The 24,891-nt window shown below is 42.6% G+C and overlaps 1 protein-coding gene across 1 annotated transcript in view; it reads left to right on the top strand.

Annotated features, from left to right (window-relative positions):
- The window catches only part of CCNY (cyclin Y), a 457,171-nt gene that overhangs the window by 348,039 nt on the left and 84,241 nt on the right, over nt 1-24,891 (top strand). The window contains exons 6-7 of the mRNA XM_069211213.1: nt 21,659-21,716; nt 23,145-23,264. Coding sequence (XP_069067314.1) covers nt 21,659-21,716; nt 23,145-23,264 — 178 coding nt within the window. The remainder of the gene's footprint in view (nt 1-21,658; nt 21,717-23,144; nt 23,265-24,891) is intronic.

Below are 24,891 nucleotides of genomic sequence, written 5' to 3'. Positions count from 1 at the left end.
GGTGCTTGTTGATCCCGGCATAGAGGGTATTCTTGTACTCTAGTATGCTGGTGACAAGAGTATGGGTGATGTTGTTCACGGAGATGACTGGGAGCCATTTGAAAATCTTCCTTAGCATCTTCAGAGTGTGGAAGCAAGAGTCAGTGATGGCGTTGACTTGGGCTGTGCTATCAAGTTTGCAGTCAGTGGCGATCCTGATGTTCTTGGCGTGGGTGTTTGATGGGTGGGGGGGAGTAAGCCCTAGCTCTTTCACCCACCAAGTTAAGCCACATGGTGAGGAGCTTTCCCCAAAGCTGATAACTTTAGCCTTGTCAGTGTTCGGTTTCGGACAGTTGGACTTCATTCATCTGTCATTGTGATATATATCTTCTAGGCAGATTCAGCTAACGGAAAAGAAGCACTGATAAATTTGTGGGGCTTGCAGTTTTAGAGACCATGTCTGTAAATGGTGAAAGTTTCTGCTTGTGTATCTCTTGTATCTGGGATCTACATATGCACCTATTCAGTTTGATTAAGTGTGAGTGTTGTGTGTGTGTGTGTGTGTGTGTATGTCCGTCCTATGGGGTATTTGTTGGTGTGTGTGTTGGCATGGCCATTCTGGTGTGGATTTTTTGTGTGCAACATGAGTCTGAGGGGCTTGGGCATAAACATGGTGTTTATGCATATGGTAGGTGCCTGTATGTGGTGTGGCTTGTGGTCATTAAACACCTGATGTATTTATAGTATTATGTTGATAAAATGACACCATAACTTATTTGAGACAAGCAAACAGTATGTTTTTTCTGAAAGTGTATGTAATGCAGCTTTGGGTCCTAAAGGCAGAGGAAACCACAGACTCTGCAACTTCTGTGCAGGGATCATTAGCTGTGTGACCTCTCACTGTATTAGCGAGCCTATCAAACTTAGCCCTATGCAGTGAAATGTTAAAAGTAAACAAGAGCTATTTAGGAAATATGAATAGATGCAATATTGTCCTACAAATTGTATATATCTGGTTTTGATATTGCTGCATAAAATATATGCTATGATGTACGCAACGACTATCAATTTCTCTGAAATAATATATACACACACACACGTGTGCGCAAGGGGGTCACCGACCCTGCAGGGCAGCCTCAGCTCCAAGGACGAAGCATCCAGTTCAACATTAAACAGCACAAAATGCTGAGGCACTAGTTCAAGAAACATCCAAGCATTTATTTATGATGTAAAAAGCAGCTTCCTCAAAGTCGGCCTGACACGTTTCAGCTGGAACGCCTTAATCATAGGTATTGTAGTTGCAGGTGTCCACAAAGCCAGTGCTTTTAACTTGTGACCCATGTGATTTGATAATCACCAACTACATTTCTCATAGTGAACCATGATGTTACTTCCATTTCACAGCAGTACTCAACCTTAATCATAGCGTTAAAGAATACCACAGTTACTGTCCAAGTTCTTAATAGTCCACTAATTTGTGGATCTGTTATCCTTATTGTAATCATTCACAACTGCCAGGAAGTAATTATATGTCAAATGCAGCGCATCCATAATTATATGGGAAACACCAAAGGCACAAAATCACATAATTTCAGTGGCCTTGACTATAACCTGGGAATGTACTGGAACAAGATACCAGAATAGGAACTGCTGATATTTGTCACTCCGCCCTACAAAGTGAGAATTAATTCAGCCCAGCACAATATTTTACTTGAGTTAACGCAGTTATTTACTTTACTTATTTATCTGGAAGAGAACAGACACACACACATACTCTAGAAGGGATTTTAACTCCACATTAAGAACCAAATTTAGAGTTCGATGGACAGGTTACTCCCTCACAAACGCGGCCGATATTCCATCCTCACTATTGCAAGTGCATTATATATAATTGTAATACAGCAGGAGCATATCGGTCATGGCTGCGATAGAGCAGCCCACCTGCTGAATTTTAAATCATGCCCTAATTCTCAAGTAATTGGCCGACATTTATAATTCCATCTAGGCTGCTCATCCAGTGAGGCATGCACTACTGCTATCTGAATAGCTTAATGCATGCACCATCCTATAGTATATGTCTGGGAGTTACATACACGACTAAAATACACTCTCAGAACTCCCACATAGAAACACCCATAACTGAGGTGCAGAAGGCCACTCGCAGCAGTGGGCCAGGTGGCCACTGCACCTGCTTCAACTTTGACAGCTAAACCCCCACTTCTCCCATTCCCCTAATACTACCCAACTACAGGTTGCCGCAGACATAAGCTAGGGTTGCAGCCTGGCTGTTTTCTTTTTTTACTGGTATGATGAGTATTTTAATGTCTGAGCGACTACGACAATAGGGAAAATCACCTAAAGTCAGTATTTTTCCCCTTATGAGTACATACTTAAAACAGTAATTGTAAAATGAAATGCACTTTAAATGTGTTCTAGAGGCTCCTTCTTTACTCCTGTCTGATAATTAAAGTGAAACAGCATCATAGCATTCGGCCATCTCAATATGAAGGCACTTAACAGGTGCACTCTCTCTCTGGCCGCGTCTGCCGTGAGCGGGAGGGCCAAAGGTCATGCTTGAGTGGGCCCGGCCCGCCCAGCCCCCTGCGAGAACCGGGCTTGTGTGGCAGGTACCATGAGGGTACAGGTTTCCTTCCTGTGACAAAAAGGTTTCCCTAGTCCTCTGGTCCTGTCCCTCCTCCCTACCGAGCTGCTCTCCTTTGTGGGTGGCTGGTTAGTACCCCCCGTGTCATAAAGCACCTTGAGCCTGTAGTGATTTATTTTTAGCAACTTTGAATGTTTAGATTATTAATTTGATCTTTACAAATTAAAAACTAAACTTTAACTCAGAATACAGCAGATTTATGGCTTAGAAATTGTATGTCTCTTGCCGCTTGGAAGGTTTGGGCATTCTGGAGACATTTAATTCCACTTTGGTTTGTGGTCGTCTCTTCTTTGTTGCCCGTCTGCTCTCTGCCCCACAGACTCTCATTTCTTTCACCTCCCTTTCCATGCCCTGTCGCCTGCGGTCCTGTTAACTAGCCCCTGTGCTGCACCTCTCTCTCTGCTCCGTGCCCTGTGGGCTTAGGTTTGTTTCATTCTGTGCGCCAGAGACAGACGGGGCCCGCTCAGCTGGTCACTGGGCTCTGGGCCCAGTCCCGCACTCATTACCTCTCATTTTATGGGCAAAATGACAGGGCCGCTCCAAGTCAGTTCCAGTCAGCCTCGCTCAGCTTCACTCAGAGCACATGTTGTTTTTTTCCACAGTACATGGGAAGGACCCACCTGGGGACCTTAAAAATAGAGCAGCGTTGCAAACTAATATTCTTCCGTGATAGGACTGCTGAAAAAGTGGTAGCCTACCACCTAATTTGGCATGGTTAGCGAATATGTGATATTGCTGCACTTCTGAGATTTTGTACTTACTTTGGTAAATAGAATGTTTATTTTTGGTTCTGAATGCCTTTCTAATGTGCTATTCTGTTTGGACCACAGAGTTAACATAGATTTTCAATTCCAGAGGCTACCAGTGGCCGTATTTAGGGATCACTGGTTTTTGTTTGCATCATGGAGGGCTGTTAACTGTGTGCATCGGGCAAAGATGGGAAAATGTGCCTTATTACAATCAAAGCACTGTTCACACTGAAAGTATGAACTCGTGCCTGCACTGTGAACAGCACATTAGTGAAAGGTGGACCTCCTGTTTCAAGCCCCTAGACTGTTTTTCACTGAGGCCGCACATCCTGCCTCACCTTCAAAGTGGGGCAAGGATCCCTTGACAGGTAAGGAAAAACTGTACCCCTTGCAGGGGGGGATGCCTGTGGGGTCCATAGAACCCAGGTGCTGCCTCTTAAAGGATGCTCTTGGGGGTGCATTGACTGTATGTCACCTTGCATGTGGTGTAGAGCATGTGGTACAGTTAGTGCAACCTCAATGGATTATTTGCCTTTTCACTTGTGTCTGTAATTTGGTGGTGGGGCAATGGCACAGAGGTCCCTCAGTTGCATGGGGACGTCTGCTTAAAATGAGGAAACGTCCTCCTGTGATTACGCTGGCTCAAGGTGTGCATCAGCGCGTTCCAAATTGCGGGAGGCACAGCACAAGTGTGTGTGGCCCAGTCTGTAATACCATAGTCCCCTGAGGGTTCAAAAAGCAGGTGTAAGTGCCATTTGCACCCACCGGACAATATTTGTAATACGGGCCCTGCTATCACTCATTCGCGTAATATTAACATGTTTTGGTAGTACAATATTTTGGGGGCAAAATTGTGATATAAAAATAATAAACTGCTTTTATTATTGTTTGTATTCAGAAACAACAGACCTACACATATGTAGCTTGTATTTTCTTCTTTAAAATATTTTCTTCTTTCCAGTACCTAATTTTCCCCATTATAACTGTTTAACAACATTAAATATTTTTAAGGGCTGTGTTACAACACATCATTTTACCCTGAAGCGTTTTTTTTTTTTTTTTTATACAAGAAAAAGAAACATCCTCAAGATATTCAAGTCAGGTCGAAGACATTTTATATTCTCATCAGCAATCATGTCTGGTGCTCGAGCAGTGATTATATAATCAAGTAGCAGATTAACATAATGAACAGCCCACGCAATGGGAAATAAAAATACTTCAACATGGTAAATCCTAGTTCACTCCTGATTCCTTAATATTTTTTTTATATTGCTTGGAAAATCATTGAAAGATTTGAAGCAAGTTATGTGCAGGGGAAGCCAATTGTGAAAATTCATTTCTAAGTCTGCAACAAAACACTGTCCATTTCTCTTCCAAGAGCAAAGAGAGCAGCTTTTCCACCTTAAATCAAACTAGGAAGGATTTATTAAAAGAACAGTTCAGTATCACAATATCGTTATCGGACTATCATTTGACATGAATCTTGTGTCCTAAATATCATTCCCAAAAGATTTGAACCACTGGACTGAATTATTTAAAATCGACTAAGATGATATTTCTGTAAAGGATATTAGGACACAATATTTATATCAGAAAATATATATGTACACAATATTCCGACATACAACCCAAATTATATTGCAGTAAAGTTTATTTTTAAAACTGTGCCCTGCTGTCTTGTATAACATCACAAGGCATCGTATAGGCCAACCGTTCTAACATAAGAAATCATTTCAGGCCTCTTGATTTCTGCTTTATTTACTTAATTAAAAACTGGTGCCCAAATCAGGCTCTTTGCACGTTTCCATTACATTAAACTGTCATTATCTGAGCCTAATCGTCTATGATGTAGAAAAATATTCAGCTGTAGCCCTCACTGATAGTTGTTGCCAATCTTTAGGAAGGTTCTCGCTTCCAACAATAAAAGAAGCCACCACGCGTGTTTTTTCTCCCAACGAATTGCCTTATTGGGAAATTGGCCAGGTTTTTTGACATAGCCCACAACAGATTTAAACTTACTGATGGCCGTAACTAAGAAGAAAAAGCAGCAGCCAATCAGAATCCCATAACCACATAAGTATTTTAATCAACTTATCTGTGGCCTTTACAGTTTGTGTATCTATTTATAATTATTGTGAAGATTTTTCAAATAGCATGGAGCTGTATATTTGCATCCATTATCCCAGCTGCTTATGTGGTTTTTATTAGTTTTGTAATGAATTGTAAAAAAAAAAAAAAAAAAAAAAAAATTACACAATAAAATGACTACTACTACCACTGATTGGGGCCTCGACTTTATTCTTTAGGTGAATACGGGCCCTTGTGCCATGCATTTACTTCAAAAAATCAAAACTAAAGCCACTTCTACCACCAATGATAACGAGGCAATATATCTAGGCAGAAAATGTGTATTGTATAATTATGTTTTAGCTGTGAGCATTCAATAACAGATTGTTCACCTTCCCTGTTTATCATTATTTTAGTTTTTGATACTGCATAGCAGATTCCAAACTCGAGTCACAAAAGGCCTGACAAAAAGTCAGAAAGTTGCTTTAGTAGGGGTGCTGATAAGTTAGAATCAAAGTTATAACTTTTAGGAAATTTACAAAGACTCTCTGGGTGCTTCTAGAAATCCGTGTCTGTTATAGATTTTCAGGATGAGTTGCATGGTAATGGGAAGTTTCCATATGGCTGAAATGTATGCATGGCATGTGTCAATGTGTTAGAGAGGATTCGCTCCTTTAGAGCACTTTTTTCTATTTCCCCATGTGGAAAATATTTTTTTTCTATCAGGAATCCCCTTTCCACACTTCTGCCTTTTAACAGAAGTAAATCTGCATGTCTCCAAAGTGAGAAAGTGCCTGCAATGGTATTACGGCCACCCACCAACGAACACGATTGTGGCATTTTAAGTTCTTTTGCCCTCCCACAAATGTTCTTTCCACACCTTAGTCTGCATTTACAAATGTGAAAACACCCCGAAAACACACTGGTGAATTTTCCATAGTAATGAATTTACTATGCAGGTGTAAAATTTCACCGTACAGGATTGCAAATTTAGATTCAAGCGGAGCAATTTTAACTCCGGCCCACATAAACATTTGGGAACCGGGCCTGCCTTGTCCAAGTTGTGGTATGGACAAATAACCGCCAACTACTCTACTACAAAATGTCGGTACTACACGATGGGACTAAACACCAGAACTTTGCAGGCAGGGAAATAAGGTGGAAATAAGTTGGCAGATTAGCAGGGAAATAAGTTGGAAATAAATTGGCAGATGAGAGAAACAAGGTCACAGTGGAGGAATACCTGTAAATAAAAAAAAGGTGAGTAAGTAGGACTTTTCTTCCTCCTTAAAATGAGAGCTAATCCCTACACATTGCCATACCCTGCACTTTTGTGAACACAACAAACTGGGTCCTGCAAAATTGCATCCTGAAGTTTAATGGCTGGGAGAAAACTGCCTAGTTTGACCAACAGATCCGTGTTTTACAGTGTATCCATTTTGAAGTGCATGGTGTTTACCAACAATAAACAAAAAGAATAGAAAATGAATGTAGTTTAAGTGGGACACATAGGACCAGAAAATGAGGTTGGCAGATCACTGAAGAATGGCTGCAGAGCATGTCACCCTCACTTCTCTCCAGGAGAGGCCAGAGCAACAATGACAGAAAGTCACAACCAGGATAATCAAACATTGGTAAAGCCAATAGGTCTCTTCTATAATAAAACTAATGGTTTTGCCAATGTCTTTTAACCATGTTGTACAGCCGCATGGCTGTGTAGCATGGCTGAAAGTAAAATTAGGAAAAGAACACTATGATGTGGCTGCATAATGGCGCTTTCTCTTGGTCATTGCAGGTGGGATTGGGAAACACAGGAGAGAAGGTGGCAACATACAACAAGGACACAGTATGTCTCATGCCCTGTCAACAGATGAGACCTAAAAGTAATGTGATCTGGATAGGTAGGTAAGCAGGAAGGAAACCCCTGAGGGAGGTGACCGGTGTCGAGGGTTGGGCAGATGGACTTCCAGCAGCAAATTAATATAACTCTATATTATTGCCTGAAGTCATAGTTGTTCCAAATGTGACCGGAACTATTCATACTAATTAATTTGGTTGTGTTTCTTTACCTCTAAGTTGTATTTTTCATACTTTCCCTACAAAATTCCTTCCCCTTTATTTTCTTCATGTATGTGACAATGAGTGTTCTAGGTAGGAGATTTGGTTAACTTTGAAGAACTGGAAGTCTTTGATTGAAAATAATCAAGCCACCCGCCGTAGCTGACTAAATCAATGCCACATGCTGGAAAAAATAGTAAATTCTTAGCATACGTAGAATTGTAGAGAGACTTACGAAAAACAGGTAAAAATAGCATAAGAGAAAGCATGCCCTTTCTAACGTCATTTTGTGTAAGGATGTTCTGGTGTTTGGCGAGAAATCAGCGAACGTCTCCTTTACTTCTACTGTTCCTACAGGGTCCCCTTTGAATGCCTTGATATACTCTGTGAAAGAGCTTCTTGGTCTCATATCCGATGCAGCCCACCAGGAGTATTTCAATCTTTCTGTATTTCTTTTGGCTGTTTGGATTGTTCCTTCCACCCCCACGGAATGCACAAGGGACTATTTTACATCTAAAATCAGTCAGCGAGCGGCCTGGTAACACGGGGGAGCAAATATTTGCAAAGGCACATAAAAAAAATGCTATTGAAAATAAAACAACCATTGCTTTGTCACATCCATTTTTTACACGCTTTTGTTAGTGCTAGCTCACTAGTGCTGCCATAAAATGCCAAACCTGTTGGGTGTGCCAATTCTTGTGAAATTTTGGTACTAGTGTAGGGATCAGGTGCTGTTAAATGAGTTAAATAAAAGAAATAAGAATCCATCTCTCTAATCCGGGTCTTCTTTATGGAGGTCAGAGAATACCTCTTCTGCAATAGGTGAATTTAAAACTTCTGCAACACCTTACATTATCTTAGGTTAGAAAACTCATGAAATGTGGGATCAATATAATGTGCACAATAAAGTGCCTACAAGATTGACTAGCACTGTGCATTGTCAGTATTTTACAAAGCAGAGTTTTCTCACTGTTGCGAGATCCCATAGCCTGAAATAATCAAGGGTGCTTGAGATATTTTGCCATTTATGCCTGCTTCTTTTCAAACCAGTACCTTGATGTGTATTTCACCAATGCTGTATATGCCTTTTCAGTCTGGACCTTTATTATAATTGTAGGTGTTTAGCCAGACTAGTGTTTTTCCAATTTAAAAATCATACATAATATATAGTTGTAGAGGGGCTTTAGGTCAGCGGTTGTATGATGGAATGATGCACGCCAGAAAAATGCATGCCTTAACAATGCGGTTGGAACCACAACTCCATTGTTTCCACGCATGCCTTTACCACGCATGCCTTTACAATGAATTTCCTTGTAAAAGCATGCCTAGTAAAGGCATATGTGGAAACGGCATGTGTGGTTCTGCGATACAATCCCCCCACCCGCCCTGAGGCCCAAAATCCACCCCACCCCTAATACCTAAACTACCCCTACCCCAACACCCCTGAGCCCTAAAATAAAAAACTAGCCCAACCCACCTCTAATATCTAAAGTACCCCGCCCTGAACCCTAAAAAAAAAAAAAAAACCCGACCCCTGCCCGATAAAACTAAAGTACTCCTACCCACCCACCCGTTCTAAACCCTAAAAAAAAAACCTGTCCGGACCCTCCCATCCTTGCCCCTAAGAACTAAACTACCCCGACCCCCCCACCTGCCCTGAGCCTCCCAAAAAACGACCTGACCCTCCCACCACCCTAACCCCTAAAAAAAAATATACTCCAACCCCCACCCCTGCTACTAAAAACTAAACTACCCCGACACTCCCCACCCGCCCTGAGCCCTAAAACCCCCCAATAAGTAAATTACCCCAAACCCCTATCCAACCCTAAGCCCTAAAAAAACTATCCAGACTCACTACCCCGCCCCCCAAAAACTAAATTACACCAAATGAGCGCTAAAAAGAACCTACCCGACCCCCCCACTCTAAGCCCTAAATAAAAAAAATACCCAAAACCCCCACTCCTGCCCCTAAAAATAAAAAATAAAAAATAGTCCGAACCCCCCACCCTGGCTCCAGTATGTAGCTCGACCGACTGCCCCACCCACCCAAATCCCTTAACCCACCACCCACCCCAGCTACCCTCACCTCACTGCATCCTCTCCCGAACAACACGTCTCTTTCTGTGCCTTAACCACGCATAGACATAGTTTAGCACATGCATAATTAAGGCACAAAAAAAGCCAAGCGTTGTTCCGACAAACGTGGTTATGCTTCCGTGGGAAACGTCGGCGTTGTTTGCAACGTGTTGTCAAGGACATTTTCCGGGTCAGCAGGACTCATTTATTAGTCTGTTAAATTTTACTATGCATTTTGCTTCCACCCAGGGCAGCATGGACAGCGGGTCAGTCCACTTTATCCAGTGCCTTTGGGGTGACTGCCCAAAGCCTGTGCTCATTGTTTTCACATACTCCTAATTTTTTTTTTTTCTTTCTTCACTGGTAAACCTGGTTGCAAGTCTGCAGTTTCATTGTTTTATTTTTATATTATCTGTGAAGAACAGCTGTTTATTTTGCTTGCACGTTTGGGTGCCAAGTTAGATGGTGATTTATTGTTTTCCTCTCTCCATTTTAATATTATAAAGTGTTTAGGTGCCATTATAACATTGTCGCAGCCTGCTTTTGAGGGCTTAGTTAGCTGGTGATTTATTCGTGTCTTCACAAATAACAATAGAATGTATGGCAGCATTGAAAGGCTTTTATATAAAAAAAGGTTACTACTAAAACGGCCACATATGTGAATTTTAAATATAAAATTCGTAATGCAAGCATATGGCGGCTACGTTTAGATGGGCACATGTTTTCCTTTATTAGTTTTCTTTTTGAGGCATATTTTTGAAATAAAAATTAAATCAAGCCTGTGGCTTCTTTCATTGGCTGACATTTGTTAACATAGCGAAGTGCGACTGTCCAGCTTAACCCCAGCATGAGTGGATGAAGCAAGCAAGTGCAATATTGACACCTGGTGGTCACTTTGAGTATGGCATCAACACAATTACTAGAGAGATCGTCCAATTCACACGTAAACCATGAAGGAACTGGGCATGTTATGCAATTGGGAGGGGCTGACTACGTGACTAGTCGTGAATAGATCGATTTCGTAACGGTAATCTTTATTACGTCCTTCTTCCATGCTGTAGGTCGAGATCTGTACCGATAACTTGGACTGCTGTGAGCTATTGGTTTTGACCTGCGCTCAATGTATGCTCCCTTTCGCTACTCTTTTGCAATTTAAAGAGACACCAGCAGAATAAACAACTGTTTTAGAATTCATGTTTCTAAATCTCTTTGAAATTTACAGGCGAAGACTGTGATTTTTTTATTTTTTATTTGCTAAAACTGTAAATAATCTCGTTGTGTTGGTTCATCTTCATTATGAAACTTGAAAACTCTAAGTTGCTGCTACTGTCTCTCTTATATGCTCTCATCCAATTTAAAACCCCAATTTTCATAAGACAGTTGTGGTGTCAGGCAGCGTTAGCCACATTTTTATGGTCTCTGCAATATCGGTCCTTCTTCCACACCTCACTTACCTTCTGAGGGGCCCAACTGGATCATGCAGAGCTATATGTCTTCAGGAGATGTCATCCTGCACAAATCCGAACACACCTAGTAAAACCTAACGCGTTCCTGTGCAGCCTTTTCCCTCTTGCTGAACGCAGAATTAGAATGTGCAATGGGAAGGGCCATGATTCCGAAGCTGTATCTGGAAGTGGGCCAGGTAATTCTTGCTCCAGTATGTTGGTCAGCATTTCGCGCCCCATAACGATCGGTGTCTGGGGATACCTTCCGGGATTGGTAAAAGCTGGCCCTGTTAATCAACCTTCAGCCACCGGCCACCTGGAATGGGCCCCGGAGTGTTGTTGGGTGACTGATAATTAATCTGTGTGCCATACGCCCTGCTGCACACTGCACTTTTGTTAACCTGGCTAACTGCTAGCTGCAGGTATGCATCCGGGAGATTGAGGGCTGGGAGAAAATGGCCTAGTTTGACCAACACAATGGTGTTTTGCAATGTATCCATTTTGAAGTGCATCACCGATATCCATCTGTTTAAAATAAAGCCCAAAACGAAACGACAACCTCAGGCATTTTTATTCCTGGTGCACTGACAAAGCACTGGGACTATCTATGCATTTTTCGATGTGCTGCACCAGATGTGACAGAACTTTGTAACTCATGCCCAGGTCTGGTGTAGTCAGCACTGAGCAATCTACCTTATGATGAGGGGAAATATGATTTGGCTGAAGTTGATCCTGCTATAGAGGTAGATTTTAAGTTTGATTTAGTGACATCTGTAGAACATGAGCCACGAGAATGTAACTCCCAATATCTCCAGTAAGAAACCAGTACCCTAGTTCTGGAAACACGCTGACAGTGCTTGCCTTGTGTTCGATTGTTGAATGCATTTTTTTAACCAGGCCCTCAAATTTAGAATTAAACAATTTTTTTTCCTGCATACAGTGCATCCAAGACCAAGCTGTTCAGGCTGGCTTCAGTATTCCATTCATGGGTCACCGCCTCCGGGAAAAGCTATTGATTCAAGTGAAGCAAATGTCACCTATAATTTCGATTAAGTCTCAGAAACCATGATCCTGTCACCCAATACCTTCAAGCTCTGCATTGGCGTCCACAGCCTACAGTATCCCCTTTGAGAATCTGTGCATGGCAGATCGATCCATAGAATGTGAGGAGTGGGTCTTTTCTCAAGAAAGGCTCCTCACATACCAATCTAGAAGGACCTCTTCTGACCATTCCCAGAGTCAGAATATCCTACGTTGGTGTAATCTCTTCTGTGGTACAGACCACCAAACTCTGGGACTCCCATCATGAACTCCTGGAATTCTGAAGCACAATAAAGAGCTTGATTCAACCCCATCTGAATGATCCTCAGTGCACCACTGCTATCCATCCAAGGACTCACAGTAGTAGTGTTTTAGCAATCACATCTGTCCTGTGCTCAGTGCCTGAGCCATGGCAAGTACAGATGCCCAGATGCAGGAGGGGGAAGAAACAAAGGGACAGGCAGGAGCAAATACCGAGAGGAGGGCAGGTGTGCAGGGTGGGAAAATAGAGGGTGTGTTGTGAAAGGGGATGGTCCCAAGCTAAGAGGCAAACAGGATTCCACAAGGACAGATGGAGGCATTGAGAGAGAGGGAACAGAAACAGAGCCCCTCCTGGAATAAGCCACATGAAAATGGTTCATGTCATTCAAAAAGGTGAGCATTAATAGAGGCAGCTTTACTGAAATGCCAAAAGGGATTTAGCAATGAGTTCAAATCCTAAACAATGTCTGCTCCCTTTTCCAGATACGTCTGGCAGATGAATTTCGGGAGGATCATATTTTCAGAGTTGATTACTCCATCTAAATTTTGCTTGTTGTGGCTCTGTCGACCGGCACCGGAAAGGTTGAAGGTTGGTCAGTTCTGCAGAATGATTCATCTTTCTCGATGGGCCCTGTTTCTACCGTATGAAAGTCTAACATCACCCTTTCATGTAGACTGATCTACTTTACTTGATTCTTGTACACGTCTTTGCCTTTTGTTACTGGTTCGCTGTGCATTATTTGGTTATCCTCCAACCCAGACAACGGAGATGAAGAATGCTCATTGACCAAGCAACCTCTTATGTGTTTTTTCACTGCTGTGGACACTGCACCATTATAATGACCTGCAGCTCAACTCTGGAACAGCACAGTTGCAAAGACCCCTTGCTGTTATGCTAAGCTGGACTACTATCTTGCTACAGAGATTTGATACTGGCTCAAGAAGAGGAGCAATCCCATCTCGACTGCTTTTCAACCATGGATTTGCCTATGCATTTCTTTGATGCAAGTATCGTGTTGTGTCCCTATCACATACAAATGTGTTGTTCCATAAGTGTACCCCTTTCTTGTGCCTTACCTGTTCTTATCTGCTCTTCCATGCATTAACACAGGTTTGAATGCTGAACACCCCTCCTTGGCCAGCAAGCTCTCCCACTTAGATGAAAGTTTTGGTTTAAATAGAAAAGTATTGGTTCAAATACAAATGCCACTGGCTAAGTACGATGAGGAAAAGAATGATAACTTATTGCTTCCTAATATTGATGGCCTTTATTTAGACTTTTAAAATGCAATTGTCTTAAACACTTCTCCCGTAGGGTATAGTTGTTACCTGTCTGGCCCTCTCTTGGTGGAGGTCTCGTGTTTCACAATAGCTGTTTGGAAAGTGACACAGCCCTTGTAACTGACTTCGTCTTCTACAGAAGTCAAGTCTAACATTCTGATGGAATGCAATGCTCCACAATTTGTGTGCACAACCCCTACTCCCATTAGGAAGACCGTTCAAAACCTGTAGTCAGGGCATGGGAGAACCCCTTTGCAGTCCCAGAGGAGATTGTCATGTGTTATTGGCAAGCTCCGAATGACCTGCACTTTTTGTCTCCCAGCTGCCACCAGGTTCAGACATCAGCCTGAAAGGAAACCCCAAACACCTTTCCTTTGGCCGATCTGTACAGAGCATCCAAGAAACATGACAGGAATCTCTAGGCACAGCTAATGAAGCCAATATTTTAAGCAGTTATGTTCATGCTGTGGCATATGGCAGGACCCACAATCACAACCCTGCCAGAGCACATGAAGACATTCTCTAACCTCGTTAGATATGACCTGAAGTTGGCAAACAGATTTTGAAATGTGACTTTGTTTATGAGAAGACTTAACCCGGTCTGAGAGAGTATAGCTGTCACATTTGTAGTGACCCCCTTGGATGCATTGCACTGTCTTTTTTGGAGATCTTCAGGTTACACTTATGGACATGCCCTTTGATGGAAAAAGGGTATTTGGTGAGAAGGATTACTTTTGTCTGTAACGTTTCAGGAACAGTAGGGCTATGGGCCGAGTCTTGGTGTCTCCTGTAACACAATTCCACCAGCAATACAGAGGTTCTATGGCTACCTTTGAGTGGTGCAGTCCAAGCACTGGCAACCATCTCACCAAGCCCAAAAGCCTCAGCAGCCGTATGACTTCTTTCAAGGCAGGAGCAGGCATAGAAGACACCATCAGCAGTAGCAAGTCCAGTCCCTATCATCCTCCTTTGAATCTGCAAGCTCAAATCCCCTCTGATTCCTCACCCTCAAATCACCATCTTCCGGCATTGAATGGAAAGCGATGTTTTGGCCGTTTTGTATTATTGGCTTTACTTAGATTCTCTCTACTTCATTCCTCATGAAATGTTTAATTAGATATGCTGCATTTTCATGGCATTTAAATGTTAGTAAATGTTTGTTGAATCTTATGTTGGGTTGGCTTCTTGTGTTTTACCAGTTTTTGCGATGATTCAGAGGTTGGACCATTTCATATTAAGGGGTACACCTTACAGAGATTGGCCTGCGGTACAAGCCATAAATGTTTTTTTTAAATTGGGCATGGGATAGTGCATGTTGTTGCAGAAAGGAACTATTAACTGTTGCCATTGTTGGCACTGCTGTTTTACATGAATGTTGTGTTTAGTGTTTTTCCCCCTGACGCTAGTGCCTTTCTGTATGCGTGATGGTGTGTTCTTAGCACTGCATGAGTTGTTTTATATGGTGATTTGACATATCCTCCATGAGAGGTGTAATTTAATTGTTAGCTTGCGTGTCTGTGTATTGCACAATTTTGCAATGCGAATACTCCTGTGCTTTTGGGATCCTTTATAGTTTTCTCATTCCCTTTGGCAGAAGTCAAAGTGGTCTTTGCCTATTCTTTGTAGGTATGTTTTCTTATGTTTAGATCTCAATCATATTGAATAGGGTCAGAGAGGAAATTAAACTGTATTGTATTGTTTGGTAATGCATCCCATTGGGTGGTGGCTAGCGAGATCCTTTTGTGGGTCTGCGGAGAAGGCTGTGTGCATGGATCTGTGTGCCAAGACACTTTGCAGGTTGTTTCTCTCTGCTGGTCTGCGTGGCCGTCCATTGCTCGGCTTGAGGTAACTTCAGTTTGGAGGCCCGTTTGTCATTTATGTTGCTTTGATGCAATGTGAGTAGGTGGATGTGTTTTACTTAAGGTTGTTTTGTATGAAAATTCGCATGTGATTTCAGTATTACAACAAACACCAAAGTCACACACAAGACAGTGCTGCTGATTTGTACACCTTCGCTGTTGTACAACTGATTGCACTATACAGGCAGGCGGCAGCACATGTCCTTGAGTACAGCAGGTCGGGAGCAGGGCTCGGCCGTTATATGATTTTCCTGTGTATGTGTCACGCTGCCATGCTGTGCTGGTGCTTGGGTTTAATGTGGCACTGAGGTGCAGACTCTATGGATACTCGTCTTTCCTGAAACAGGAATAACTTGTTAGATCAGTTGTTTTGTTATCTTAAAAGTGGCTGGAAATTTACTAGTAGTTCCAAGGTTGTCCTGATAAAGGGACTAAAACTATGATTTGCAGAAGTGATCCAGAAAAACGAGGCTGCGAGGAGATTGGCAGGTGTTAATGGTGAAGAGGAATGTGTGACGTGTATCAACAGCTGGCATGTGTCATATAAATCAGCTAACAGGATACAACCAAAGGTTTTCAGTGCGGTCGGAACTTTGATCCCCGGACAATTCAGCTGTTCTTTAATAAAGACTTTGATCGTACTAAAACCAGCTGGATGTTCCCCTTGAGAAATGGGAAAATATCTGATCTGAATCTGAAAACACGGAGAACAAGATAGAAAAGACAAAGATCGATGGTGGCAAACCAAGGTAGTTGTCACTAAACGGAATTAAGCAGACACAAGTTCATACGCTTCAACTGAGGCAGACCACACTGGAAACATAAACAGAACGAACAAAGAAACAGTGGTATCTCCAGCGGCCATTCGCAGAGCATCCTCTAATTGGAAGCCAGGGGCGCAGCTTGCAAGGTGTGTAGTACTGAAAATAATTGACAAAGGGGAAGTGTAGATTGTGAAAACTTTTAATAGGACAGAGAAACCCTAACATGAGAAGCATGACATAAGAGCCTAAATGTTACAGGAATCTTTGAAAATCAGGAAAATATGCTAAAAGTAAACATCAGCCAAAAAAAACACCCAGGAGGAATAACATAAAACAGGAATGCTAATCTCGGGGCAATACTACTTTAGCAGCTTGCAAAATACTGTGTAGAACTTGAAACTGCATAGTGGAAAAACCCTAGCAGCATGTGAAACGGTGATTGCAAAACATCATTTGCACTATCGTAGGCTACGAAAAAAAACAAGCATTGGCAAAGCTAATAGGTTGGTGTTTACAGCCAGGCTTTTGACTTTGTTGATGCTTTCCATAAGCCTTTAATGTTGGCGAAGCTGTCGGGCCTTTTCCAGTCTGAAAAAGTATTTGCTAAAAGCAAAATTATTTTTGGTCTCAAAAAGCACACATTGCAATAGTAGTGCATGGTTATACTTTTTATCACTGGCGCTGGAAGTAGGGGTGCTGTAGCACCCCCAAAATAACCATGCTGGAGTTCAGAAGATGAATGAGCAATAAATATGCATAAACATTTTTTTCATCTATTCTGCTGTACTTCAAAGACAGAGGTCTGATGCCAGGCTTTACCTTCTGGTACATGGCTGTATTTTTGCCAGGCCGGTAGCGCCATGATACCTTCTAGGTGAATCATGCGCTCTATAAATGGTTATAATAATAATAATAATACAATAATCATTTTAACATGAAGATTTGTGTTTAACTGTAAAGCCAAATGATTTTGGAAAGTGAACTATTTGGCAATCTTGAAGGGGTACAGTAGATGTCAAATTGTTTTTAACACATAATAACATTTAAATACCTGTAAATGAACTGTACTAATCCAATGTGTGAGACAAAAGCAGTTTAGAAAGCACAAAGGAAGCAACATTTCTTTGTAATTCTAAAGTGTGATGAAAACAAATATTTTAATAGGAGCATATTAAATCTTGGTCTAATTATTTCCTGAAACTCAGTATCCACACATTATTGCTTGTGTGCTTTTCATTAGTTAAAAAAACAAACTAAGCATATTAGTGGCCATTTCAATAGAAAATGTGCTTTCTATAAATGAAAGTGCGCTACCCCACCATGGTAATAAGTAACCAGTAATAAGTTAGTGACAATGTTCTCCAAAAAACACCACCAGCTGCATAGTACACCCTTACAACTGTGCTGCTGAAAATACTTGCTAAACTTGTTCTTTGTCTGTGAAGCTTTGAATGTTCCCTCTGACTTCAGTGATGTAACATTCATGGCAGCACCCCTATTCTGAAAATTGTTCCAGCACCACCCAGGTTAAAGGCAAGATATTTTCTTGTGTTGGGTATTATCCTCCGAATGTAGATGACCCAAATCCCCAGAAGGAAATTGTAATGAAAGTCATGGATCTTAACAGCCCTCTATTTTTGGGTGAAGATGTTAATGTCTTGCTATATAATACTTTGTATACGCCCTGTAGTAGGAAGGCAGTGGGTTCTCCGAAGTCTCAAGCCTATTTAGCTTTCATGATGAAGGAATTAGAGCTTTGTGATGTATGCAGAAGCAAGCCTGGGTGTATTGAGGGATACATGTTTCATTGCTAAAAGCACAGACACTTTTCTCGGCTAGATTCTTTTTATTACACAAGGGAGAGCTGGCGAATGTTAGCAAAGCAGAGCACCAACACTTCCATTTATCTGACCAAGCAGCCGAGTATCTAGAACTGAGGACTAGTTTCAAGAAGGGGGCAGGGAAATGGACATGTGATCGAACACATTTTTTTAAGAAGATCAGTGTTGGAAATGGTTGTCTCTACAAGGGCACCCCAAACCTTTTGTCTTTTCCCTTCACTTTTTGCTGAAATCATTTTTATTGGCCTAATGAGACTTTACTACTGCTGACCAGTGCTAAAGTGCATGTGCACTTTCCCTAAAACGTGGTTAGATTGGTATGTACCTAATTGGCATATTTAATTTACTCATAAGCCCCTAGTAAGGGGCACTGTATATGCCCAGGGCCTGTAAGTTTAATGATACTAGTGGGCCTGCAGCACTGATTGTGCCACCCACTTAAGTAGCCCTTTAAACATGTATCAGGCCTGCCACTGCAGAGCCTGTGTGTGCAGTTTGACTGCCCTGTCGACTTTGCATTTAAAACCCCTAGCCAAGCCTTAAACTCCCCTTTCATTACATATAAGTCACCCTTAGGTAGTTCACAGGGCAGGGTGCTATGTAATTAAATGGCAGGACATATACTTTAAAGTTTTACATGCCCTGGTAGAGAAAAACTCTCAAATTAGTTTTTCACTAATGTGAGGCCTACTCCTCTCATAGGTTTAAATCGGGTATTCCTTATTACATTTAATAAAGTGTAATTTCTAATTGAGAAGGAGTAGACCTGTCATGTTTAGTACCTATGGAATTGTGATGATAAATCCTCTTTAACTGTAAAGGTGGATTTGCTATTACACTTTTGAAAATGCCACTTTTAGAAAGTTAACATTTTCCTGCTTGTAGCCCTGTGTGCCTGCAGTCTAGGCTGGAGTGACAGCTGGCTTCCTACATTCCCACTAGGCAGCCTCACACAAGGGAAGGGTAGGTGTCACTGAGTGGTCATCTACATGTTGAAGGGTCATCCTGGGCAAGAAGGGAGGGAGAAGCTGACACACCTGAACAGGCAGTGTCCTGCTCCCACCCAAAGGACTGCTTACCCCCCTGTAGTGAGCCAGGGCTAGAAAGAAAAGACCTCTGTGCACTTCAAAACCCCTTTTTGGAAATCACCCACACTTCAAAGGGGAAAGAAGGACTGCTATGGTGCTACAAGAACTGTCACTCTGTACTGCTGCTCTGGAACAACCTCTTTTTCTGCTCTGCTGCCCTCCTGCCTGTTGCCCTGTGCCCTGCTGAGGAAGGACTGGACCTGTCTCACTTGAACCCAGAGTGACTGCAAGAGCTTGCTGGCTTGCCTCCTGTTCTGAAGTTTCAGGGACATCACAGTTTTCACTCATCCCTATTACAACCTCTGCCAACTGTGAGTCCTGCCCTGCCAAGTGGTGCCTGTCCAGTCCTGGGCCCTTAGACGTAGGTTCTGCAGCTGTTACTACAAAAATCCACGCATCACCATCACTGTGCCGATCGGAACCAATGGATCTTTCCTTGATGCCAGTGCATCACCGCTGAGGACGAGGTCATCATAGCTCTTCCGATTGCATGGCCCAGGATCGATGCATCGCCGGCTGCGCGACTTTGATGACAACGCATCACTTTACTCATCAAGTGTTGGCCGACAATGCATCCCCGACTGTACGGATCGGAACCAGCGCATCACCTGCACGTCATCTCCTCTGCTCCCAGCACAAGGTCTTCAATGTCGACGCATCCTCCATTCACCCAATACTTTCACAGCAGGATAAGATGGTTCCAGTAGCCGACCTGCACTCCATGTTTGGCCTGAACTCTTGACTTTCATTTATTCTTTAAAAATTCATATTTTGACTTCTGCTTGTTGTATTTTTGGTCTTGATTTATTTACAAAATTATAATCCCTTTTTCTAACATGGTGTGGAGTCTTTTTGTGGTGTTTTCATTGTGTTAATGTGTGTGTTGTGTTGCACAAATACTTTACATATTGCCTCTTAAGTTAAGCCTGCCTTCTCTGTGCCAAGCTACCAGAAGATGACCACAAGTTCATTTATGGTGTGTATCTGACTTACCCTGACTAGGATTGTGGTTCCTGCTTGGACAGCCACATTGTAGAGGAACTGAAGAGAAGCTTTGAATCCTTTTTCTCTCTAAATAACATGACTACTGGGTGCAGGCAGTTTAGGATGCATACAAAGCATATTTAAGAGGAGAGCTGACAAGTTTAAGCCATCAGAGAAACAGAAAGGAAGGAGGTGGTCTCGAAAATAGAAAGGAAGATACATCTACTACATGAGCAGCTTAGGGAAACTAAATGAAAGGGGCAGGATAGTCAACAAACAAGCCCTGCAAGATTGCCTGGAATATCTAAAATTGGAGGTAGAAGTTCATATTATAAAGAGGTGGGAAACTAGTAAGGTACAGCTCTTTCAGTATGGGGATAACTGTGGTAAAATATTAGCATGGAAGGTGAGGGCTGACCAAAGCAAAAAATGAATAGCAGACATCTGGGAGAACATGTCTGGGAAGGTTGTGTAGTCGACTCTAGATATTGAGGCTGCTTTCCACCAGTTTTTCAACGAGTTAAATCAGGAGAGTGTCAGGTCAGATGTGGTAGAAGTAGAGAAGTGGTTGGAGAGCAAGCTGCCTACTGAAGAACACTTGGCTGAGAGATAGATGAAGCAGAAATTATGGAGACACTAAATGCATCGAAAAAAGCCAAAGCACCAGGGCCTTATGTTTTTTATAGTTGTCTGGCAGGCTTTTAGACAAAATCGCATAGCATAGCTAGTTTTTATGCCACGCCTCTGTTGTTGCTAATTGCTATAAATGACAGATGCTAATTTTCGAAGATGCAATTGAAATGTTGTTTTTGGGTATTAAAATAGGAGACCTTTTAAGTGAGAGAACTTTGTGAAAAGACATTTTGAATTGGCTTTCATTTTATAAAATCGAGCTTGTTTGTAACTGGAGGCTCATCTAAATGAAAATATATATTTATCATCTGAAATCCCCTTTTCTGATTTGGCAGCAATAATAGTAGTTTGCTCCTTGTGATACTTCACTGTTGATGTGCCTGATCCGGGCGCATCCTTATAATAGCATGGGTGAAAGCTTAGAGAGACTGTGTGTATTCGCTATGCCCTATGTTTCTTTTTTCTGGAGTTAATGTCCGGTTAGGAGTAACACTGTTCAGAACGCCACTCATCTGCTGGGTGGTTCTGGTTCTCCAAGCAGGATTTCAACTGGAGTCATCTTGCAGGAAACGTCAAGCTGAAGATCTAGCCTCAAAAATTTATACTATTTTTATGTTAGAGATAGGTCTGATAATTTCCATGAGGCGTGCAGTATAACTGGGACAGTTCCTAGCATTATGGCTGCAGCTCCCGGAAAATGCCATCATGTCTGTAATGCTGTGTAGCAATAAAAATTTCCTCTAACTCCTTTACCGGAGGTTTTTTCTCTCCCAGGTACTACCGGAAGGTTTAAAATGACTCATAGGTGTAAAATAGCAGGTGGTGCAGGTTAGAGAAGTAATATTAACTTTGAGTTTGTTTTTCTTCCAGGGACACCGATGGAAGGATGCTTTTAGATATTTTTGATGAAAAGCTCCATCCTTTATCGGTAAGTTACTTTGCCTTCCATTTATACTAACGCCCCTGTTGTCTGGGCCTAGTTTGTCAAAAAATAAGTGATAGGGCTCAAAGTTTTTCTTTGGAGCCTACTCTGGTACTTCAGAATGCCAGAGTTACTGGTTATTAGAACATTAGAATGTTGGGAGCTCCATTAAAAACAAGGGAGTGCTCTGGGCTACTATAGGCCGGTTGAAGCCCAGTGCACCAACATTCCAATGTTTTTGTTCACAGCTATTGCTGTGAACAAATGCCTTATAGAGCCCAAGAGAATTTCATTTCCTGCTGGCTCTATGAGGCCTTTGATTTATTTATTGGAACATCCTGCCCTCTAGTGACAGAATGTTCTTATAGCCCTCAGTAGCTGGGTTATACTGGTATTAAAGTCCAGCTCCCTTGTTAAAGGCCCTCGCTAACACTGGAGCGGGTCTTTAATGGCCGTTATAGCCCGCTACCACTGTCTATAAAGCTTAGGGGGTCATTCTGACCCTGGCGGTCATGGACCGCCAGGGCCAACGACCGCGGGAGCACCGCCAACAGGCTGGCGGTGCTCCCATGGGCATTCTGACCGCGACGGTACAGCCGCGGTCAGAAACGGGAAACCGGCGGTGTCCCGCCGGTTTCCCGCTGCCCCTGGGAATCCTCCACGGCGGCGCTGCAAGCAGCGCCGCCATGGGGATTCCGACCCCCTTACCGCCAGCCTGGCTCTGGCGGTTTTGACCGCCAGAACCTGGCTGGCGGTAATGGGTGTCGTGGGGCCCCTGGGGGCCCCTGCAGTGCCCATGCCAATGGCATGGGCACTGCAGGGGCCCCCTAACAGGGCCCCACCAAGATTTTCAGTGTCTGCCAAGCAGACACTGAAAATCGCGACGGGTGCAACTGCACCCGTCGCACCCCTTCCACTCCGCCGGCTCCATTCGGAGCCGGCATCCTCATGGAAGGGGGTTTCCCGCTGGGCTGGCGGGCGGCCTTCTGGCGGTCGCCCGCCAGCCCAGCGGGAAACTCAGAATGACCGCTGCGGTCTTTCGACCACGGTACGGTCTTTCGACCGCGGTACGGTCTTCTGGCGGTTCCCGCCAGGCGGGCGGCTTCCGCCGCCCGCGGAAGTCAGAATGACCCCCTTAGTCTTGATTCCACCTCATGCATCTTGCCTTTTTTTCCCACCACCACCCTCTTCCTGTTATCTCACTCTTTCAGGTTCTTTTCCATCTCTTGTCAGAGTTTTCTTATCTTTTTCTTTCCTCTTTTCCCCTTTCGCGCTCTGGGTCAGAATCTAATGATGAAAAATAAATCCTGTTCCTGAAAAATAAGTGCCAGTGCACTCACCTGCAACTGCTGGCACACATTAAGGCTGGCTGGTATTTTTTTTTTTCTTTTCGTTGCTCTGCTTCATGTTGAAATTTTTTCTTCCCTCCTTTAGAAATCAGAAATACCACTAGACTATGAGAAACATGACCCAGAGCAGAAACAGATATACCGGTTTGTGAGAACGTTATTCAGTGCTGCTCAGCTGACCGCTGAATGTGCCATTGTCACTCTGGTAAGTTGTAAAGTACTAAGTTTGGAAAATTTCAGTACATTGTATTGTCTTTTTTTTAAAATACTGAAAGTACACAGTGTTATAGAATACTAAGGGGCAGATTATGATGTTGGCGGATGGGATACTCCACCACAAACGGGACGGATTTCCCGTTCGCCGTATTAAAAGTTTCATTATATCCTATGGAACTTCTAAAACGGCAGGTGGGATATCTGACACATTTCTGACAAAGCATCCCATCACAAGGTCGTAATCAGGCCCTAAGTTTTAGCAGTTTTAACTTTTAAAATACCCATTGCTAGGGAACACAAATTAAACAGCCTTCTATGTTTTTAGAATTCATTGCTTTGGTGCTTTTCAAATAAATTTAAGCTGAAAAATGAAAGAAAGCTTGGCAAGAAGGCAACTCTACAAAAAATGTATTGATATTAGAAGTACTGATGTTAGAAGTACTTTCCGTACTCATTTTATGCAGTAAAAATGTTCTTGCAAAAACATGAAACATACATCTGGCCTGCACCATCTTCAAAATAAACAGCATCATTGACAAAGCCATCACCACCAGAACCACCAATTATCTCTGGTGGCTCTCGGCACTCCCGCAGCTTGGACACCATCAGTCTGCAGACTAAGAAGTGTAAACAAAAAAAAAAGGGAAAAAAAAACCTAGGCCTTTTCCATCTGTTCCCCAGGGTCTGAAACACCATCCTTGAGGCCCCTCCCCAGCTGCCTCTCTTATCATTCGATGACTTAATGCTGGTTTTAGACCCTGCACAGCGCTACGATGCTTTTTGGCAAGGTTTGCGCTACTCGAATCCCACATACATGCATGAAAACAATTATTTTGCCCGCATGCAGTAATCGGTCCCCTGTTGAAGGGGATCCTTTGAGGTGAGCAATGTATAGCGGAATGATGCCACAGCCTTCTACTAGCGACACTGTAATTGCTCAGTTTACAACTTGCTTCTCCTGTAGGTCAGTCTTCTTTTACCTGCTGTTTCATGAATACTATTTACTATTGACTTAAACAGTTAGTTTCAATAACCCTTTAATTTTTTATCAAATTTTGTAGCATCTGACATTGGTTCCGAACATGGTTCACTTCTTCACAATCAGTTTAGCTGCCATTTAGTCATTCATTTGAAGCAGAAAGAGGAGACGCAGTCCTGGCAGTGGTCTGACCAGCTGCCAATTAGGGATATTAGAGGCAGGCTGCCTAATTTAAAATACATGGGGGTATATGTTGAAGTCATATGGAAAGCGTAGAAGGCTAAAATAGCCTCACTTTCTTTCCTGCAGCGACAGGTTTTTGGCATATCACAATGGCACCAAGCTAATGGATTTTGACAACTGGTAGCAGTTAATTGCATTAGGTGACTAATGTGCATGTGGCCTTGTGAGTGGCTGCAGCGTATTCAGCCGCGCCATTTTATTTAATTAAGCTGTATGTTCCTAAGGGAGCATGACAGTTTTACTGTACGGGAGATGCTATAATTGCCGGGATTCATGATAGTATCTTAAAATATATCCTGCTGATGGAGTTTGTGAGCTTTTGTAATGAATGAGCAAATTAAAGCCTTTCTTTTCGTTTTCTGTTATATAAGTGCACTCTTAAAACCGTATCATG

The sequence above is a fragment of the Pleurodeles waltl genome, chromosome 10, assembly GCF_031143425.1.
Source record: "Pleurodeles waltl isolate 20211129_DDA chromosome 10, aPleWal1.hap1.20221129, whole genome shotgun sequence".
Classification (NCBI taxonomy): Eukaryota; Metazoa; Chordata; class Amphibia; order Caudata; family Salamandridae; genus Pleurodeles; species Pleurodeles waltl.
Note: the sequence above shows the minus strand (reverse complement) of the source record. Positions and strands in the feature narration are given on the sequence as shown.